Below are 19,970 nucleotides of genomic sequence, written 5' to 3'. Positions count from 1 at the left end.
GTTTTTTTGTGGTGGCCCACAGGTACAAGAAAATATAAAATGTGAAATAAAAATATAACTTAATACATGAATATATCTGTATGAATATGACTTTGAATGATATACCTGTACCTGTAACCACCCTTCTGAAAAAAGGACTAACTAAATAAAAAGTTGGTCACAAAAAATGATATGACGTTGATAGTAAACTTTTTTTATCTCAATTTGATTTCAATTATTGCGGTAAAAAAAAGCACAAGGTTGAAGACTATTTACCGACTAACCAGATATATCCAGATATTAAGCTTGCATCTCCTGTTAATGCCATGTCTCTATGCTTCTGCCTCTGATTCGAAATATGTAGGCACACACACACACACACACACACACACACACACACACACACACACACACACACACACACACACACACACAGCCCCATACAAACACATATAAAGCAACAACCCATAAGGACAGCAACAACCCACAAGGACAACTAGCTAAGCTCCTGAGCCAGAGTAGTGTAGAGTTAGTGGATAGTAGTCCATCCCAGCAGCCAGTGGGGAAGTGTGCTCTCACAAGGTGAGCTGATGCTGAAGGAGAGGAGAAGGCAGTCTTACGGTCAGCAGGGAGTGAGTGGGCCTCAGGGAGAAGCTCTTAACTTCTGTCAGGTACAAATAACCACACCATTTTTCAGCTCCTGATTTTTAACTGAGAAAATCACTCTGGTCCCTAGTCATGTGAACTCTACACACATGCCATGAGTCAATTCTAACTCTGACAGAAAAGAGTTGGCAATAACCTGACAATTCTATCTTTTTTCACACAAAGAGGATTTATGACCAGAGAATTTGTTTTCCTTTGTAGTTTGTCATGTCTTTAGGATACACATTGACTATGTAATGTAAAGCAATTTACTTTGCATGTCTGTGTTTGTATGGACAGTAATTATGGGTTGTATGGATGGGAAAGAATAATTACCAACAGCAGCTACAGTAGTCCTTCAATGTAGAATGTTTATCACATTTTACTGTCATCATGACATCATATAAAAAAACAGATTTCCGTTCAATTACATACATAGTATATATAACCACATATTATGAATTCACTTGTTTTGTTGGTTGTTTCTGAGTTTGCCTATGGCACTCATGAAATTAAGTCTGACTGTCAGGAATGTAAAGCTAGCTGCCTGTACAGAAGCACTTATAAAATCAAATCTAAACATTTATTTATTGTAAATTCAATGATTTGCTATTGTCAAGTTGCTGCTAGGTGGTGCTGTTCAGTAGCATTGTTTCATTCAAAGGAGGGAGACACAAAGTTCCATATACAGATAACTATGATAGTCTATACATCATCCTTGACATATCTCAGTTATTCTGAAACAGTATACACTATACAGTACATGCTGTGTTGGTTGTGTATCATATTTTCATGTTAAAATTCACAAACCTTTGACTCTATAGTTGTCTCCTGTGAGATTGGAGTTGGCAGAACTCTCTGATGTCTTGTGCACCCAGGAGGCCCAGCACATTCATCCTGTACTGTACTGAATGTCTGAGTGTACGTGCCCCGTGCCAGAGTACTCCACCATATATCACATCATTTAACACTTTGAACTGCCACAAACGTGTCACTCTGCCTCTCTCCTGATACCACGATTTGTCAGATTGAAATCATAAATACAATCATTCCCCCAACGCTGGGTCTTTATTCTGTCAACTGTTTCAATCCGCTGCCATGCCTCTTCATTTCCTACACATGAATAAGTGAAAAATCATTAATATGTCTCTTTCATTAAGGCCTGGCACTTCACACTGCAGTAAATCATCAAGAGGAAAATTATTTGTCGTGCATCTATGTTTGGAGGGGAACCATTCTGATGTCCGATTTTGTAAAGAATCCCACTACTGACATATTACACATTGCACAGGATATTTTCTGTACGGTTCTTTTTGATTTGGGTTTGGATTTAATCTCTTGAACCATTGGTTGAATCTTTACACCTTCACTTGATCAATATGTTGAAATAACGGCACAAGGAAATAATCCACATTTTCCAGGGCACAGAACGATCAGTTACTCCTGGAATGAGATGGAGACTGCCCAAAGTCAAGTTCACTGGAAAGGCGTTATTGATGGGCCGATGGGACTAAGTAAATAAGTCATTTTTTAACAAAAACAGGCACTCCCAGGACATTCTGAAAAAGAGAGTTCTTCAGTCTCAGAGCCTATTCTATTGTCTGATAAACTTTATATCTGAAGGGTGTCCTGTCTGGTGTCTCTAGTGTCTTCCTCTGGTGTTCTCCTGATTTTGAAATATTGCCTCACATAATGAGGGAGAAAAATAGAGCAGTGGTGCACCCCTGAGCTGGTGTCAGCTTAATCAATCATTTTTAAACACAGCGAGAGAGGCAGCCATGTAGCACTGCCCGCCTCACATCCGCCACATCCTTCCCCTGCTCCAGTCGATGACAGCGGCATAATTCATTAGAACTCAAAAATTAAACCAGCAGCATCAAACTCGTCCTTGCATCTTTTGTTTAAACAGGGGGTGGGGAGGATGTGCATGTGTCCATCTGTGCTTGCGTGCATACTCGTGTGTGTGTGTGTGTGGGGGGGGGGGGGGGGGGGGGGGCTCGCTCTTATTTGAGAAGAGCGAGCCTCAGATCTCAGATTACCCGCATGTACATACAGTACCTTCAAATTCTTGGTTTGCCCATTGAACTTGGGAAGGAGGGAGATGTTGGAGTAAGGTTCACGGGGTTACATTGCAGTGGGTCATGAGGTTATGAATTTTGGAGGAGACAAGGCTGAGCAGAAGGAGAGTGATTTGGCCTAATCTCAGGCCAGTGAGAGATTCTTTCTTCCTTTCCCTGAAAATATCTTCTTTCCACAATGTCCTTGTGGTTAGATCATGCAGAGCTTTGAGCTTCAAATCGTTAGCTTTTTAATACTAACAAATTAATCCCTTACATGACCAAAGTAACAATGTTTTTTTATTTCACTTTTGGTAATTTCTGCAATTATCCTGATGTGAGGGAGTATATGCAGTTTGTATCAACTGCTTTGGTGTAGATAATTTGATTTCCAGCTGTCCATATATTCTATGATATTTGCTCTGAAATTACAGATTAATCAAATGTGGCTTATTAACTTGTATTTTGTTAGTAGGCTTCATTCTCTATTGTTGTGGTTAGAGAGACCTCTAAATACACCCGTTCATGTTGAAGTGACACCAAAGGCTATATGACTTGTCAGTGAATTTCAATTAAACCTAATCTGTAACGAGTTCTGACTGAATTCCCCCATCCCATTTGGCATAGCAAAACCAAAACTAGGTGTTGGATAATGCCTAATATAGGCAACGTCACTTTTCACAGTGGTTTGATTGAGTGACATTAAACAATGAAAATAAAGTATATCAGTGATGGAAGTGTTTGGTCTTTGGCATGCAATGTAGCCTTAGGTTGACAGGAATTCAACTGGAAAGATACACAGGCATTGCCAATGATGTTGTTACATTATCACACATTTTTTCAAACTTGAGACTCAGGGCTGAGCCATGCAAATTACCATAAATTGCCCAATAAAGTAGAATGACTCACACATAAGGTATGTTTTGGTGTGAGGTCAGTCTCTGTCGAGAGACACTCTAAACAAATTAGGGAGCATTATTATGAAATTCTTATTTGACACAAATCAAGATAAGACTATTTTTGTTGTTGTTTATTTTTTGCTCCGTTGGCTACTTACTTTTAGTCAAACCTGTATAAGATCACAGTTCCAGTGTTTCAGTGTTGGGGAAACACTCGAACTGTGATCTAGCAGATATCTTGAATAAAACAATATTTTTGAAAGATATATTTTATTGTATACAAAAGGCAATGGTAATAGCTGATGATTGTGATGAATAATACCATGAGGGGTTATTATGGCTAAATGGAAATGGTGATTATAGGTCCCTCCGATTAAAACGAGGAAATTGGTTAAGTAATAGCAAGCCAATCAGAGGCAGACTCTTTTTATTTGTTTGTATCCAGTTGATGTAACTCCGTAGTTCATCAAACATGTTGCCCCACACTCAATATGCAGTCCCGGTTGGAACTTCTACAATTACATGACGCAGTATTCAAAAACATATTCTGTAAAGATAATCTATACTTCCAAAGCTGTATCCATCTAAACAATGCAACAAGCACCAGTGCATACAAGCAGCAGTACCCACTCCATCAAACTACACACATACTGGTACAGAAACATATACAAGCAGCAGTACCCACTCCATCAAACTACACACATACTGGTACAGAAACATATACAAGCAGCAGTACCCACTCCATCAAACTACACACATACTGGTACAGAAGCATATACAAGCAGCAGTACCCACTCCATCAAACTACACACATACTGGTACAGAAGCATATACAAGCAGCAGTACCCACTCCATCAAACTACACACATACTGGTACAGAAGCATATACAAGCAGCAGTACCCACTCCATCAAACTACACACATACTGGTACAGAAGCATATACAAGCAGCAGTACCCACTCCATCAAACTACACACATACTGGTACAGAAGCATATACAAGCAGCAGTACCCACTCCATCAAACTACACACATACTGGTACAGAAGCATATACAAGCAGCAGTACCCACTCCATCAAACTACACACATACTGGTACAGAAGCATATACAAGCAGCAGTACCCACTCCATCAAACTACACACATACTGGTACAGAAGCATATACAAGCAGCAGTACCCACTCCATCAAACTACACACATACTGGTACAGAAGCATATACAAGCAGCAGTACCCACTCCATCAAACTACACACATACTGGTACAGAAGCATATACAAGCAGCAGTACCCACTCCATCAAACTACACACATACTGGTACAGAAGCATATACAAGCAGCAGTACCCACTCCATCAAACTACACACATACTGGTACAGAAGCATATACAAGCAGCAGTACCCACTCCATCAAACTACACACATACTGGTACAGAAGCATATACAAGCAGCAGTACCCACTCCATCAAACTACACACATACTGGTACAGAAGCATATACAAGCAGCAGTACCCACACCATCAAACTACACACATACTGGTACAGAAGCATATACAAGCAGCAGTACCCACTCCATCAAACTACACACATACTGGTACAGAAGCATATACAAGCAGCAGTACCCACTCCATCAAACTACACACATACTGGTACAGAAGCATATACAAGCAGCAGTACCCACTCCATCAAACTACACACATACTGGTACAGAAGCATATACAGGCCGTTTTGAATATAATGACAATTAAAAGAATGTTGCAAACAATTATCGATTGGAGAATGAATGATGCACTCTTACTCCACTGAGCAAATTCAAAGTGATTTGCTGATTTAAATATATAGGGTTTGTAGTTACATTAGGCAACACAAAACTTACCTTCAGATCCACCACAGCAGTTGATATTGCAAATAGCAGTGCTTTGTCTTTGTTTATTACAATATGAAACAAAATCCACAGTACATCAGAGCAGACAAATATGAAACAAAAATATACTCTCTCTTTTCTAAATGAACATCACACAATGCTATCGCCTAGCATAGACTTTGTTGAACCCCACTGCACCACAATATAGTGTACGATGGTTGTTATAGAGTACCACAGTATGAGTCATAACACCCATAAAACCTAGCGGTCAAACAGGGAAATGGTTCCAATCTTTTTTCCACCATTCATTTTTCCCATAGGGGATTTTAGAAACACTTAAATAAGGGCTGTGTTTCGTGTAGGCTTACTCTGGCGTGACATTTTGATAACAGTGTAAACCGCTCTAGGACAAGGTGGCTTTTATCAATATATTCGCCTGTTATTACCCCCCAAAAATGAAATGAAATAGTTGCTAATGTGGCTATCATAAGGAACTACAAATGCCATGATGATCTGGACGAGACTGTAGAATCGAGGCAAAGGTAAGAATCGCTCGATTAACCATCTAATGTTAGCTAAATGTAGTACTTAAGAAATTGGCTACATTTTTTGAAATGGACAATTCTGTGAGTTTTAAACTGACACAATACCTGTTAGCAAAGATGTCAGTTAGAGATGACGTGCAGGAGCTTGCAGGGATTTGCAGTTTTGCATGATGTCTTCTTTGACGCTAATAAGTATTTTTGAATCTGAGAGTAAATAGAGCCGAATATATTGATAAAAGTCACCTTGTCTGAGAGAGATTTACATGGTTATCATAAACGTCATGCCAGGGTAAGCCTACACGAAACACAGCCCTTATTTTAAGAGTTTCTAAAATCCCCTCTGAGAAAAATGAATGGTGGAATAACAATTGGAACCATTTCTCTGTTTGACTGCTAGATTTTATGGGTATTATGACACCTCTACTGTGGGGCTCTATATATTTGTTGCATGGTTGTTATGCCTATAGTGTGTTGGTTATGAGAAAGCCTAGAGATATCCCATCTTGATATTTATACTTGATTTGCTGACTATTTGAGTGCAAATCTACAAACTGGAATAACAACCCTTGTCATCTCAATGCAATGCACAATGGGCAAATGTTTCCCCCCTGAAATAAACAATATCAAATAAATGTTACTCTGCATGTCAAACTTGATTCCTTATTGTGAAAATTAGTTAGCAGCGTAAGAGGGTATGAAAGAAATGCCTTGAAGTCTGGCTATAGTTTGAAGTTTGATCTCATATTTCATTTGGCTGGGGGCCATCATCAGTGTAAACACAGACTGGAAGCCTTGTGAGAAGAGAGAACAGCTGAACAAGACTCACATAGGTAGATTTAAAAATCAATCAAATCATGGCACTGTGACACCAATCTAATTTCTAGTTTAATAGTCATCCCAAGAGCCCGTGATGTGACAGAAATGTAAGGACATATGATTTACCTGCATCGTAATGGCAAATTTGGATTTATACCTGAACTTGATCAAGTTATTATTATTTTTTATTTAACCTTTATTTAACTAGGCAAGTCAGTTAATAACAAATTCTTATTTACAATGAGGGCCTACCCCGGCCAAACCCGGACGACGCTGGGCCAATTGCGCGCCGCCCTATGGGACTCCCAATCACAGCCGGATGAGATACAGTCTGGATTCAAACCAGGGACTGTAGTAACACCTCTTGCACTGAGATGCAGTGCCTTAGACCGCTGCGCCACTCGGGAGCCCATTATCATCATATCAGCATCAAACTAGGAAATAACACATATGGAATCATGTAGTAGCCAAAAAAGTGTCAAACAAATCAGGCAACAAATCAGCCAACAAGTGCTCAGCTTATGTGGAAAAGAATTACAGGTTAAGCTGGTTGAGAGAATGCCAATAGTGTACAAAGCTGTCATCAAGGCAAAGGGTGGCTACTTTGAAAGATCTAAAATATATTTTGATTTGTTTGACACTTTTTTGGTTACTACATGATTTCATGTATGTTATTTCAAAGTGTTGATGTCTTCACTATTATTCTACAAAGTAGAAAATAGTAAAAATAAAGAAAAACCCTGGAATGAGTATGTGTCCAAACTTTTGACTGGTACTGTAGCTGCGAGCAGCAATGAACAGAGTTCACAGGATGACAGAAATGACACAAGATCAGCTGGATAACAAAGCAAGCAATCTATCATGTAGGAACTACTATATCTACCTTTATGTGCAATCAGTGAAAGCATTACCATGTTTATCTCTCAATACCACAAGGAAGACGCAAGTGAAGTTTAGTCTAGTGCTGTAGGTTGGTTATCTTCAAATGCAGCAGTTAATCATTCTTAAAGTCATTACTTAATGCATTGAGTTTATATACCAATTCTGTGGTCAATTTGACTAATGGTTTATGGCTTTTTTTGATTTGTGAAATATTTTCAGCGTTAGTATATTGCAGTCATCTTTGGATTCTGGGTCTTTGTTTTGTCAATCTGTTTGTGTAAATTATTTAAATCTCCGTTGGTACACTCCACATTAGCGTTCCAAAATATTTCAATACACTTTTACAGCTGTAATATGCTGACTGCGCAAGCAGCAGTCCACCGGGCACAGACGTCAATTCAATGTCTATTCCACATTGGTTCAACGTAATTTCATTGAAATGACGTGGAAACAATGTTGATTCAACCAGTGTGTGGTTTCACTATGTTCAGACCACATAATATGACAACAATATGTGATTATACAGATATACAGTACTAATCGTGATATTTCACTTGTTCGTCTGCATAATTTAAATCAAATATTAATTTGCATGAGACAAGTCTGCTTGATCAATCTGGAGTCTATCTGATTTATTGCGGATGTATTACAATCTGCTTTCTAGGGAGGCAGGTAGCCTAGCAGTTAATAAGAGTGTTGGGCCAGTAACCGAAAGGTTGCTGGTTCAAATCCCTGAGTCAAGGTACTTAACCCTAATTGCTCCTATAAGTGTCACATCTTCTCCTGCTACGCCCTCTGGTGTTCATCTGGTGTCTTCTTGACCTGCAGTTACTCCCCCTGTACTCTCTCTCTCTCTCCCTCTCCCTCTCTGTGTGTGACTGTGTGGTTGGAGACAGGTGTGCTGGAGGCAGAGCAGATCCCTACCAGCTGCAACTCGTTCCATAATCAAGACCTCTACAAATACTCAGTCCTGCCACTTCTACTCTACCACATTGTAATCTATGCTCAGTCAGTTCATGATTCTAGCCATTTATGATTATTCAAGATCCTGTTACTCTGCTGTGCCTGTTTCCCTGCCTGACACCATTTATCCTCTCATTGCAGTTACCACTCTGTCTCTGGCTCCTGTCTCCTGTTCCACATCTCACCATCCAACTACCTTGCTCTGGATTTTACTCACCACCACTACCTTGGATTCCCCTCAAGACCTGTTTACCCTGTTCTACTCAGCTAACTCCAACCTCAGTCTCCACATCTGTTTTTTCTGCAACTCATCCGAGCTTCCCCGGATCTGCACTCCATATCTCCCTCTGTACAATAAATATTTTGATTCATTCATCCCTGTTTCCTCATCTGAGTCTGCTCTTGGGTTCCCCTGTGTCACTCCGCTTAACAATAAGTCGCTCTGGATACGAGCATCTGCTAATTTACAAAAAAAGACACGTTTCAAGTTGATAGGCGACTGTGAAGTGGATTTACAACGGTTTAAATTGACATATTCAGCCATATTAGAATATTTTTTTTAGCATATTTTAGCAAATTAGCTCATGTGCATCTACTGGTGGCCATCTTTGAATGCATCAACGTTATTTTCTCAAACTCTTGAGGGACTATTGTGATCTGAGTCCAAAGACACAATTTGCAGTGAATTTGACTTTTGGTCCATGAAAATATTTTTTATTAGCGTTACATAGTCAAAGTTTATTGTTAATAGTTTCCTTATTTTATTTAGATATAAATGCCAAACTTAACATGGTTCATCATGGTAATGTCTGTGACGGCCCTAAAAAGTTTACATACAAAGTATACATACTGTACATACAAAGTTTCAAGTCCCTAGGGCAAACAGGACAGCGGATATGAGGGCTTATTAAGTGAGACTGCTTATAACAGTGCAACCTATAGGTCAATCGGTGCCATTCTTTTTTAACCAAGTTACTTCCTCTTAAGGATCAGACCCTTTTTTTCAATTTTCGCCTAAAATGACATACCCAAATCTAACTGCCTGTAGCTCAGGACCTGAAGCAAGGATATGCATATTCTTGATACCATTTGAAAGGATACACTTAGAAGTTTGTGGAAATGTGAAATTAATGTAGGAGAATATAACACAGTAGATCTCTTGCATCTTTGAAATGCAAGAGAAAGGTCACAATGCATTATTCAAGATTAGGCATGATTTTGGCCACTAGACGGCAGCAGTGTATGTGCAAAGTTTTAGACTGATCCAATGAACAATTGTATTTCTGTTCAAAATGTTGTATCAAGTCTGCCCAAATGTGCCTAATTGGTTTATTGATACATTTTCAAGTTCATAACTGTGCACTCTCCTCAAACAATAGCATGGTATTCTTTCACTGTAATAGCTACTGCAGTTAGAATAACAAGAATTTAAGCATTCTGCCCATATCTATGTCCTGGGAAATGTTCCTGTTACTTACAACCTCATGCTAATCACATTAACCTACGTTAGCTCAACCGTCCCGCGCGGGGGGGGGGGGGGGGGGGGGGCATCGATCCTGTAGAGGTTATGGCCTCTAGTTTCGGGAAAAGTCTAAACGGAATCCTTGGGATGTCCCAACTATGACATCCCCCCCATTGAAGTTGAAATGTAAAATGTTTAAGGTTAGATTTAGGTAAGGGTTATGGTTATGGTAAGGGTATGGGTTATGGTTAGGGTTTAGGGTAGGGATGTCACAAGGTTCCTGGATAGCACTAATAAGGCGGTGGCTCTCCCATATCGGCCATTTAAACTATACAGATGGCACTCGTCTACCCACAATAGCCTCACCCTCATGGATGCTAACAAGCTAGCAACCAAGCTAGGTAATGCTACATACTGTGATTGTGAAAGTAATCAACTTCCTTGGCATTTTTCCTACTTTGTTGCCTTACAACCTGGAATAAAAATTGATTTTTGGGGCGTTTGTATCATTTGATTTAGACAACATGCCTACCATTTTGAAGATGCTAAATATTTTTTATTGTGAAATAAGCAAGAAATAAGACAAAAAAACGGAAAACTTGAGCGTGCATAACTATTCACCCCCCCAAAATCAATACTTTGTAGAGCCATCTTTCTCAGCAATTACAGCTGCAAGTCTCTTGGGGTATGTCTCTATAAGCTTGGCACATCTAGCCACTGGGATTTTTGGGGGGGCAAAACTGCTCCAGCTCCTTCAAGGTGGATGGGTTCCGCTGGTGTACAGCAATCTTTAAGTCATACCACAGATTCTCAATTGGATTGAGGTCTGGGCTTTGACTAGGCCATTCCAAGACATTTAAATGTTTCCCCTTAAACCACTCAAGTGTTGCTTTAGCAGTATGTTTAGGGTCATTGTCCTGCTGGAAGGTGAACCTCCGCCCCAGTCTCAAATCTCTGGAAGACTAAAATTGTTTCCCTCAAGGATTTCCCTGTATTTAGCGCCATCCATCATTTCTTAAATTCTGACCAGTTTCCCAGTCTTTGCCGATGAAAAACATCCCCACAGCATGATGCTGCCACCACCATGCTTCACTGTGGGGATGGTGTTCTCGGGGTGATGAGAGGTGTTGGATTTGCGCCAGACATAGCATTTTCCTTGATGACCAAAAAGCTAAATTTTTGTTTCATCTGACCAGAGTACCTTCTTCCATATGTTTAGGGAGTCTCCCACATGCCTTTTGGCGAACACCAAACATGTTATTATTATTATTTTTTTTTCTTTAAGCAATGGCTTTTTTCTGGCCACTCTTCCGTGAAGCCCAGCTCTGTGGAGTGTACGGCTTAAAGTGGTCCTATGGACAGATATTCCAATCTCCGCTATGGAGCTTTGCAGCTACTTCAGGGTTATCTCTGGTCTCTTTGATTCCTCTCTGATTAATGCCCTCCTTGCCTGGTCCGTGAGTTTTGGTGGGTGGCTCTCTCTTGGCAGGTTTGTTGTGGTGCCATATTCTTTACATTTTTTAATAATGGATTTAATTGTGCTCCGTGGGATGTTCAAAGTTTAAGATATTTTTTTATAACCCAGACCTGATCTGTACTTCTCCACAGCTTTGTCCCTGACTGGTTTGGAGAGCTCCTGCTATTGCAGACTCTGGGGCCTTTCAGAACAGGTATATATATATATATATATCGGGCTGAAAGCGTATTATTGTTAATCTAACTGCACTGTCCGTAGCTATTACAGCGAAAACATGCCATGCGATTGTTTGAGGATGGCGCACCACATCAAAATATTTTTCCACTGGCACAGGTTTCATAAATTCACAAATAGCGATTAAATATTCACTTACTTTTTGAAAATCTTCCTCTGATTTGTCATCCAAAAGGTCCCAGCTATAACATGTAGTGACGTTTTGTTAGATAAAATCCTTCTTTATATCCCAAAAAGTCTGTTTAGTTGGCGCCATCGATTTGAGTAATCCATTCATTCAACATGCAGAGAAAGGAATCCGAAAATCTACCCCTAAATTTTGTTTCAACAAGTCAAAATACATTTCTATTTACTCCTCAGATACCCTAAAATGTAATCAAACTATAATATTATGTTCAATAGGAAACCGATGTATGTTCAATAGGAAACCGATTTTAGGTGTGTCCTGTCTTCATGGCGCGCAAACACGAATTTCCAAGACTGTGTTCCTGTACTAAAACTGATATTTCTTATTCGTTTTTGAAGTTACAAGCCTGAAACCTTGAACGTAGACTGCTGACACCCTGTGGAAGCCATAGGAATTGTATCCAGGGAGTTCATTTTCAGTATGACCTTAAACTTGCCATTGTAAGAGGATGGTCTCTCTCTCTCAAAAAAATTTGGTTGGTTTTTCTTTGGATTTTCTGCTACCATATCTATTGTGTTATATTCTCCTACATTACTTTAACATTTCTACAAACTTCAAAGTGTTTTCCTTCCAATGGAACCAATTAAATGCATATCCTGGCTTTAGGGCCTGAGCAACAGGCAGTTTATTTTGGGCACGTCATTCAGGCAGAAATTTAGAAAAAAGGGGCCTAGCCCTACTAGGCAGGAACTGACAAATATTATTTTCCAATGGTAAACGGCCTGAGTGAACAATCTTAATTTATCCACTATCTTTGGAGCAACTTATTGGGGCTATGAACCCAGCATGAATTCGTCATTGGTTGATGCGTTGCCTCGCCTGATGGTGCTTTCAAGACAACTGGGTACAACAAGAAAAGGTGTAAATTCATGACGTCAGTGATCTTCAGTTCAGAAAACCTGAACTCTAGAAAGATGCCTGAGTTTCAGTAGCAGTGTGTGGGTAAAATCGCTGGGGAAGCCAAGGCAGGAAAAAAAGCCATAATGACGAAAAGTATGTGGACACCTGCTTGTCAAACATTTAATTCGAAAATCATTTGCATTAATATGGAGTTGGTCACCCCCTTTGCTGCTATAACTGCCTCCACTCTTCTGAGAAGGCTTTCCACTAAATGATGGAACATTGCTGCAGGGACTTGCCTCCATTCAGCCACAAGAGCATTAGTGAGGTTGGGCGATTAGGCCTGGCTCGCAGTCGTCATTCCAATTCATCCCAAAGGTGTACGATGGGATTGAGGTCAGAGATCTGTTCAAACCAGTCAAGTTCTTCCACACCGATCTCAACAAACCATTTCTGTATGGACCTCGCTTTGTGCACGGGGGCATTGTCATTTTGAAACAGGAAAGGGACTTCCCCAAACTGTTGCCACAAAGTTGGAAACACAGAATCATCTAGAATGTCATTGTATGCTGTAGTGTTAAGTGTTATCTTCACTGGAACTAAGGTGCCTAGCCCAAACCATGAAAAACAGCCCCAGACCATTATTCCTTCTCCACCAAACTTTAGAGTTGGCACTATGCATTGGGGCAGGTAGTGTTCTCCTGGCATGCACCAAACCCAGATTTGTCTGTCTTAGGCTTGTGTGCGGCTGCTCTGCCATTGAAACCCGTTTCATGAAGCTCCCGACGAACAGTTCTTGTGTTGACGTTGCTTCCAGAGGCAGTTTGGAACTCGGTAGTGATTGTTGCAACCAAGGACTGACGAGTTTAACACTTTACGCACTTCAGCACTCGGCGGTCCCTATCTGTGAGCTTGTGTGGCCTACCACTTTGCGGCTGAGCCATTGTTGCTCCTAGATGTTTCCACTTCACAATAACAGCACCTGACCGGGGCAGCTCTAGCAGGGCAGAAATGTGATGAACTGACTTGTTGGAAAGGTGCCATCCTATGACGGTGCCCACATTAAAAGACACTTAGCTCCTCAGTAAGGCCATTCTACGGCCAATGTTTGTCCATGGAGATTGCATGGCTGTGTGCTCGATTTTTACTCCTGTCAGCAACTGGTGTGGCTGAAATAGCCAAATCCACTGATTTGAAGTGGTGTCCACATACTTTGTATATATAGTGTATATAGGTTGAGACAATAAAAAGACATAGGGGCAGAATAAATTTAACCACACCTTTGTTTTATCACAAAACCAGAGAGAAACATCTGTCTGGTGGAGTCCACAAAGCATATTGCATGTAACAAACAGTCACATGACCTACAGCATGGTCAATCAAGTTAATGTTTCTGACATTTTCAAACTACTAAACAATTTTGATTTACAACACCAGAGAGTTACCGCAAGTCACAAAGTAACAGGAGCTGCCTCCACTATTCCAGCACCATTTCAACTTCAACATTTCAACATCGTCAAATCTCCAATGCTTAGTCTAATACAGTGACAACTAAAACATTGAAAAAATGATTTAGTCCAATTGACAGAAGCTAAATATAATGTGGCGGTCCATGGTACTATTTTCTGTGTGTGTGTGTGTGTGTGTGTGTGTGTGTGTGTGTGTGTGTGTGTGTGTGTGTGTGTGTGTGTGTGTGTGTGTGTGTGTGTGTGTGTGTGTGTGTGTGTGTGTGTGTGTGTGTGTGTGTGTGAGAGTGTCTGTGTGCGTTAGTAGGAAAAACATGTTAACTCACCCTACTTGTAGAGAAACGCCAATGCCACCCTCCTCTCTTTCATGTTGACGAAACGGTCTATGATACTGTCATACAGTACACATTTTTAGTTTTTGTTGTCCTAGGCTAACTGGCTAAAATGTTTGCTCGCTAGCCTAACTTCCTTTCATGGGCAACGATTAGCCAGCTAGTTAACATTAGCCTACTCCACCTAGCTACATATTGAACTTCCATCCTCTCAGGCCTGAAGCACAATGTATGAATTACTGGTTGGATCAGAATCGCCATTATAATCATTGGCCAGTACGGAGAATTAAGTAAAAACACAAGTCCAAATCCCTATCTCCACCCATGGCTAATTTAGGAAAGGGACAATTTTAGCTAGCTAGCCCCCGGAGGACAACAACACAACGAGATGCAACAATTCAAGTTTGTTTTCTGTCAATTACGATTGTCTTTTGATGTGATGTAATTGGCAAAGCTCATTGTTCTATCTGTGTGATTGGTGTGAAGCCAAATCCAAACTGGCTTCTATTTTAACTTTTTTTTGGGGTGTGCCAGGACCATTCACAGTTGAGCTCACTCAGTTTAGCTGAACGTTGATTGCTATTATTGTATTATTTTTTTTCATCAAGGGAGGCCAAATGCTCTCTGGCTTCCCTTGCATTCAATGTGAAGGGAGGCAACAATATCATACTCTTTTTGACCAGACAGATGGGCTACACATACAGAGGGGAGCTGTTTCGCTCGCTTTTATGCTTTCTCTGGTGAGATACATTCAGCTTCTTGTGAGTTGAAGGAAAATTATGAAACACAGAGAGAGGAAAGATACTTTTTTGGGGGAAGCATGGCTTCCCTTGGCATACATGAATACACTCCATTACTGAGTTTCCGACTTGGAATTCCGAGTTGGATGACCTTTCAAAACGATTTTTTCCCAGTCTGAGATCTTATTTTCAGCAGTTCCCAGTTGTCCTGAATGCACTGAAGTCGGATATTTCTGCGTTCCCAGTTGTTCTGAACGCGGCAAGAGTAGGCCTACGGAATGGGCAGCGGAATGTGCCCAAGTGTTTGTCATTACACCACAAGCAATGTAGGCACGCAAGCCCAAGCGGGAATGTAATGCGATGCCCGGTGTAGCCTACTACCATGTAAGCGCAGACATACCTGTTCTCAAATATACGCATGCATTGTCGTGTATTTTGCCTGGTTTTAATGTCTATGATCTTTAGCGAGACAGTTTGGAGAGAAATTTAAAAAAGAAAGCAAGACAAGCTCCAGCAGCTTTGATCAGCGGCTTGAGGGTCAGTTTCAGACAAGCTTAATCTACTGAGAGAAATACAGCCATATGTTCTGAGCCCCAACATTTTTTATAATAAAAAAATATTAATCAGCAGCAGCATTGTCATTAGCAGCATCCTCATCAGCATCTCCTCAATGTCATCATCCCCATCCTCCTCATGATCATCACATTGCCATAGAGACTCATGTTCACATAATCACTTTTTGGTGGCCTATCTCAGCTCTATACATTTGGAGGAATTTCTTGAAAGCTGCATAAATAATTCCAGTGCTACCAATTATGCACGCGTCTCTGGGCTTTTACACTGTAAACCTTAAAATATAGATGATGATGATGGGGGTGCTGGTGGTGGTGATGATGAGAGCAAAAAAAAAGAGCTGAATAGCATCGACTGTGCAGGCATGGACGTGTTCTCTTCATTTTCTCTCTAGAGTTGATTGTCGTTGCATAAGCCTAGGCATATTAATTGTCAATATTGATTTTGTAAAATTGTCAGTAAATTAAAAATAGGCTATAATGTAATGGGACGTTGAAGTTGTAAGCAGCCTTTGACACAGAGGGACAGGCTTTCAAACACCGAACAGGAGATAGCGTATTGTGCAGATTTCTCGAAGTGGCTATTAATGATTTTTGAACACACTGATGAGAGACTATAGCCTACAATCAGAGTTTATCATGTGAATGAATATTGGGATGATAAACTCGATACAAGCGTTAGCTGGCTGCAACAAACTGCCATTCCCATGAAATAAACTCGCAGGCACTACTGCACATCTATTAATCGGCTATTGACAACCTTTCCCTTTTCAGTTGCATGACTGAAGCTCTCTCTAGCGCTGCCGATGGACAATCAAATCTTCACACCCACCTCTAGATACACTCGCATTTTTTCATTTCGTAGTTCTACTTCTACTCTAAAATAGATAGCTAGACGGACTCTCGCGGCTCACAAATCATAGAGACTTTTCGTGAAATACTAGCAATAGTTTAACAGTAAATCTGAAATTCAACATGGAGTCCCCTCCAGATCCAGCAAGCGACCCGGGCAACAGCGCCTCTGAGCCGGCTACACCGGCCAGGGAAACCCCGGTAAACCTAGAGACGCTCCGAAAAACGGACCATCCAGCCCCTGTTCGAAGGCAGACCTGTTCAAGTACCAACAGAGGTAAGCGGCTGACATCTCTCATCACGAGAAATATTGATTGATTACCGAATTGATGCCTCAAACTTCAAAATGAATTCTTTGCATGGGGAACTTGAATTATAGAGGTCTCAAAAATGGTCTATAACGTTACCTGAATAGTGTAAAAACCACCTGGAACAGATTAATTCTTATTGCGCTGCATTTGTAAAATGGCCATATTTATTATGATGAGCGAGTTGCTTCTGTGTTGCCCTTGTGTTCAAGCACAACTGACAGAGATCCAACCATTGTCGTATGTGTCATTGGGAGACAAATTATTCTGTGAATAGAACAATTATTGTTAGGATAGTCAATTACACAGGTCGATTAGGACCTACAATTCCCTTAAAACACAAGAACACCAACTACGTTATATTATCTTTCTACACGTTTATTAGGCTATACTACACAATGGTAGGTTACTAAATATTAGTGAACTTCGGGAAACTGTAAGCTATCGAACACCAGTCCCTTCAACTTCTAAAGGGACATGTATTTTATCGTCGTATTTATTTCCAAGCGATTTACAGAAAAGATAGCCTGTAATTTTGTGTGTTTGTGAAATAGACAAATCAGCAGCAGGAATTTGATTTTCCTTCCCTTGCGAGCGTGCGCTAGCTCTGATACATTGTAGTGGACATGAAGAGATGACAACTGCCTGATGATGGACATGATAGATGTTGTGGTCATTTATCAAATCAAGTCTAGGATTGTGTTGGTCCCGAATGCATTTCTTAAGAATATGTGAGATTGAGTACCGTGCGAGTTGTACAGTAGGCTACAGACATCGTTTAGCCACACCCCCTCTAGACTGCTTCCATTCAATTCATCCAAGTTCAATGGAAATATTTCCAAACTATAATACTCCAAAGTACAGTTTGTTCATATACTACTATGACACTAAATTACATATTTTACATGTAAATGTATTCATCGCGCTGTGGTTTGCATGAGCACATTTCCTCTGCGGAAGCGGTATATTTAGAGTCTAATATGGTGAATGTGGAATGTAAGCTGGTTATGTAACAGGTAGCAATAAACAGAGGCGCGCACAGAAAGAGAGATAGCGAAAATCATTACATATATTTCACTTTGTAGATGCGTTCTTGACTCCACAGTTCAAGACAAGTGTAATGTTTTTTATCACTTAGTATTCCAGCTGCAGAAGAGTACGATATTTTGTAATGAACACGAGATTGTTTAAATTTAGTAGATCCCAGCCAGTGCTCAGTTATGTAATAACTGGTAGGTAGTTATGAAGGCATTTCGGTCCGAGCCTAGTTAGGTTCATCTGACGGCTGTTTTATGAAGTCTGGCTCCTAGACACTTTTAACCTGCTGACCCATATTCACTCCCACCCATTTATGCATAGGATTAAAGTGTCTGGAGAGAAAGACTGGAAAAAAACGTTTTTTTTTGCTTTGTTATGTAATGATTAAATGGGGGGGGGGGGGGGGGGGGGGGGTATTAATGTTCAGTGGGACAAACCTCTTTCAGAAGGTATTTAGTTAACTTGAATATGTATGGCATGCTGGCAAAAGTTCTCCTGTAGCACTTTTCAAGTTTTTAATAACAGGCCTACTTATAACCTACAATTAATGATGTTACTGTATTCTTCTTCTCCAGCTGTTTCTTTTGAGATAATTGTAACAAATATGATGAAATCATTAAGTAATATATGTTTGTTATCAAAACTTGTGCGATTTCTTCGATTATCTGTTTTCCAGGGAGGCTGAACTTTTTGATTTGGCCTCGTTTTTTTGGCTTGATCATTAAGAAATGCAGCGACTATATCTGAAGCCAAACGAGAGTTGTCTTGGGGGGTGGTTTAATATGGGTGTCTATTGTGTGTGTGTTCGCACGTGGCAAGCGTTTGTACATGCAATCTGCCAAAACGGTACACAGTTACAGTCACTCACCCTTCTAGATAACTTAAAACAGTCTAACAAGGTCTTGTGTCTTGAAGTCGCCTAGGCTAGCTTTCGCCAATTAGCTTCAGCCGGCTGGTGATATTGTCCCTTGTACATTGTGTAATTCACTGACGGTCCCTAGTGTCGACCCCCATAGGAATATCGAATGTCAAACCAAATTGACCATGGGCATTACGATCGGGTCATGCGCTCCAAATTGATGATTACTTGGGTGCAGCCAGCTGTGGGCATGTGGGTAGGATTTAAATAAACCCAACCCAAGGAAAACTGTTACGGTACCCTTCATTCCATGACATACCCTTTTTTCCCATCGTCTCGCAAAGCTCAGTTTTGGACGAGATTGATTTGATGACCAAAACTATTCTATTTACACTTTGTAGTCAATTTTGACTAGAATACATGTATCTGACTCATATTTATGCCACATAGGCTGTTTTTCAAAATGAGAAGTTGCTTTTTAGGGGCAGTCACTCTTTAAACGCTTGAACACACCAGTAGAGTTTGCCTGCCGAGAGTACTTGCGAACCGTGTGCAAACAGATTTTATGAACGGGAGATCCACATTCGGTGCGATGTGTGCGACCCTTTAAACGTTGCTTTTGTAGAAACTGAAACAGATTTATTTTATTGAATCTTGGTACAGTATGATAAATGTATTTTCCCCACAGTGCATGAAATGATACAACATATTTATAATTGCTATTGGTTGGTGGCACAATCCAGTATGAGATTACTCAACAATGTGAAACAATAAAAATGTAAAGCATTTCCAGGATTCCAGTGCTCGGTTTAGACACTGCATTTCAGGATATACTCAAAAAACAACATCTGAAATACTGCAGATGCTTACTGAGGAACACTTTCCGTTTTCACACCCAGTGTATTGGAATTTCTGAGGATGCACATTTCTTATCCCGTATGCAGAGCATTTACTGTTTT

General features: G+C 40.3%; 1 protein-coding gene across 1 annotated transcript in view; it reads left to right on the top strand.

The window, feature by feature from the left end:
* Positions 1–16,929: 16,929 nt before the first annotated feature.
* LOC120066682 (nuclear receptor ROR-alpha A) overlaps positions 16,930–19,970 on the top strand; it is a 284,904-nt gene continuing 281,863 nt past the window's right edge. Inside the window, exon 1 of the mRNA XM_039018125.1 lies at positions 16,930–17,083. Within this exon, the coding sequence (XP_038874053.1) occupies positions 16,930–17,083 (154 nt within the window). The remainder of the gene's footprint in view (positions 17,084–19,970) is intronic.

The sequence above is a fragment of the Salvelinus namaycush genome, chromosome 21 (genome assembly GCF_016432855.1).
Source record: "Salvelinus namaycush isolate Seneca chromosome 21, SaNama_1.0, whole genome shotgun sequence".
NCBI classification, from domain to species: Eukaryota; Metazoa; Chordata; class Actinopteri; order Salmoniformes; family Salmonidae; genus Salvelinus; species Salvelinus namaycush.
The sequence above is the reverse complement of the archived record's forward strand: the minus strand, read 5'-3'. Positions and strand labels throughout refer to the sequence as shown.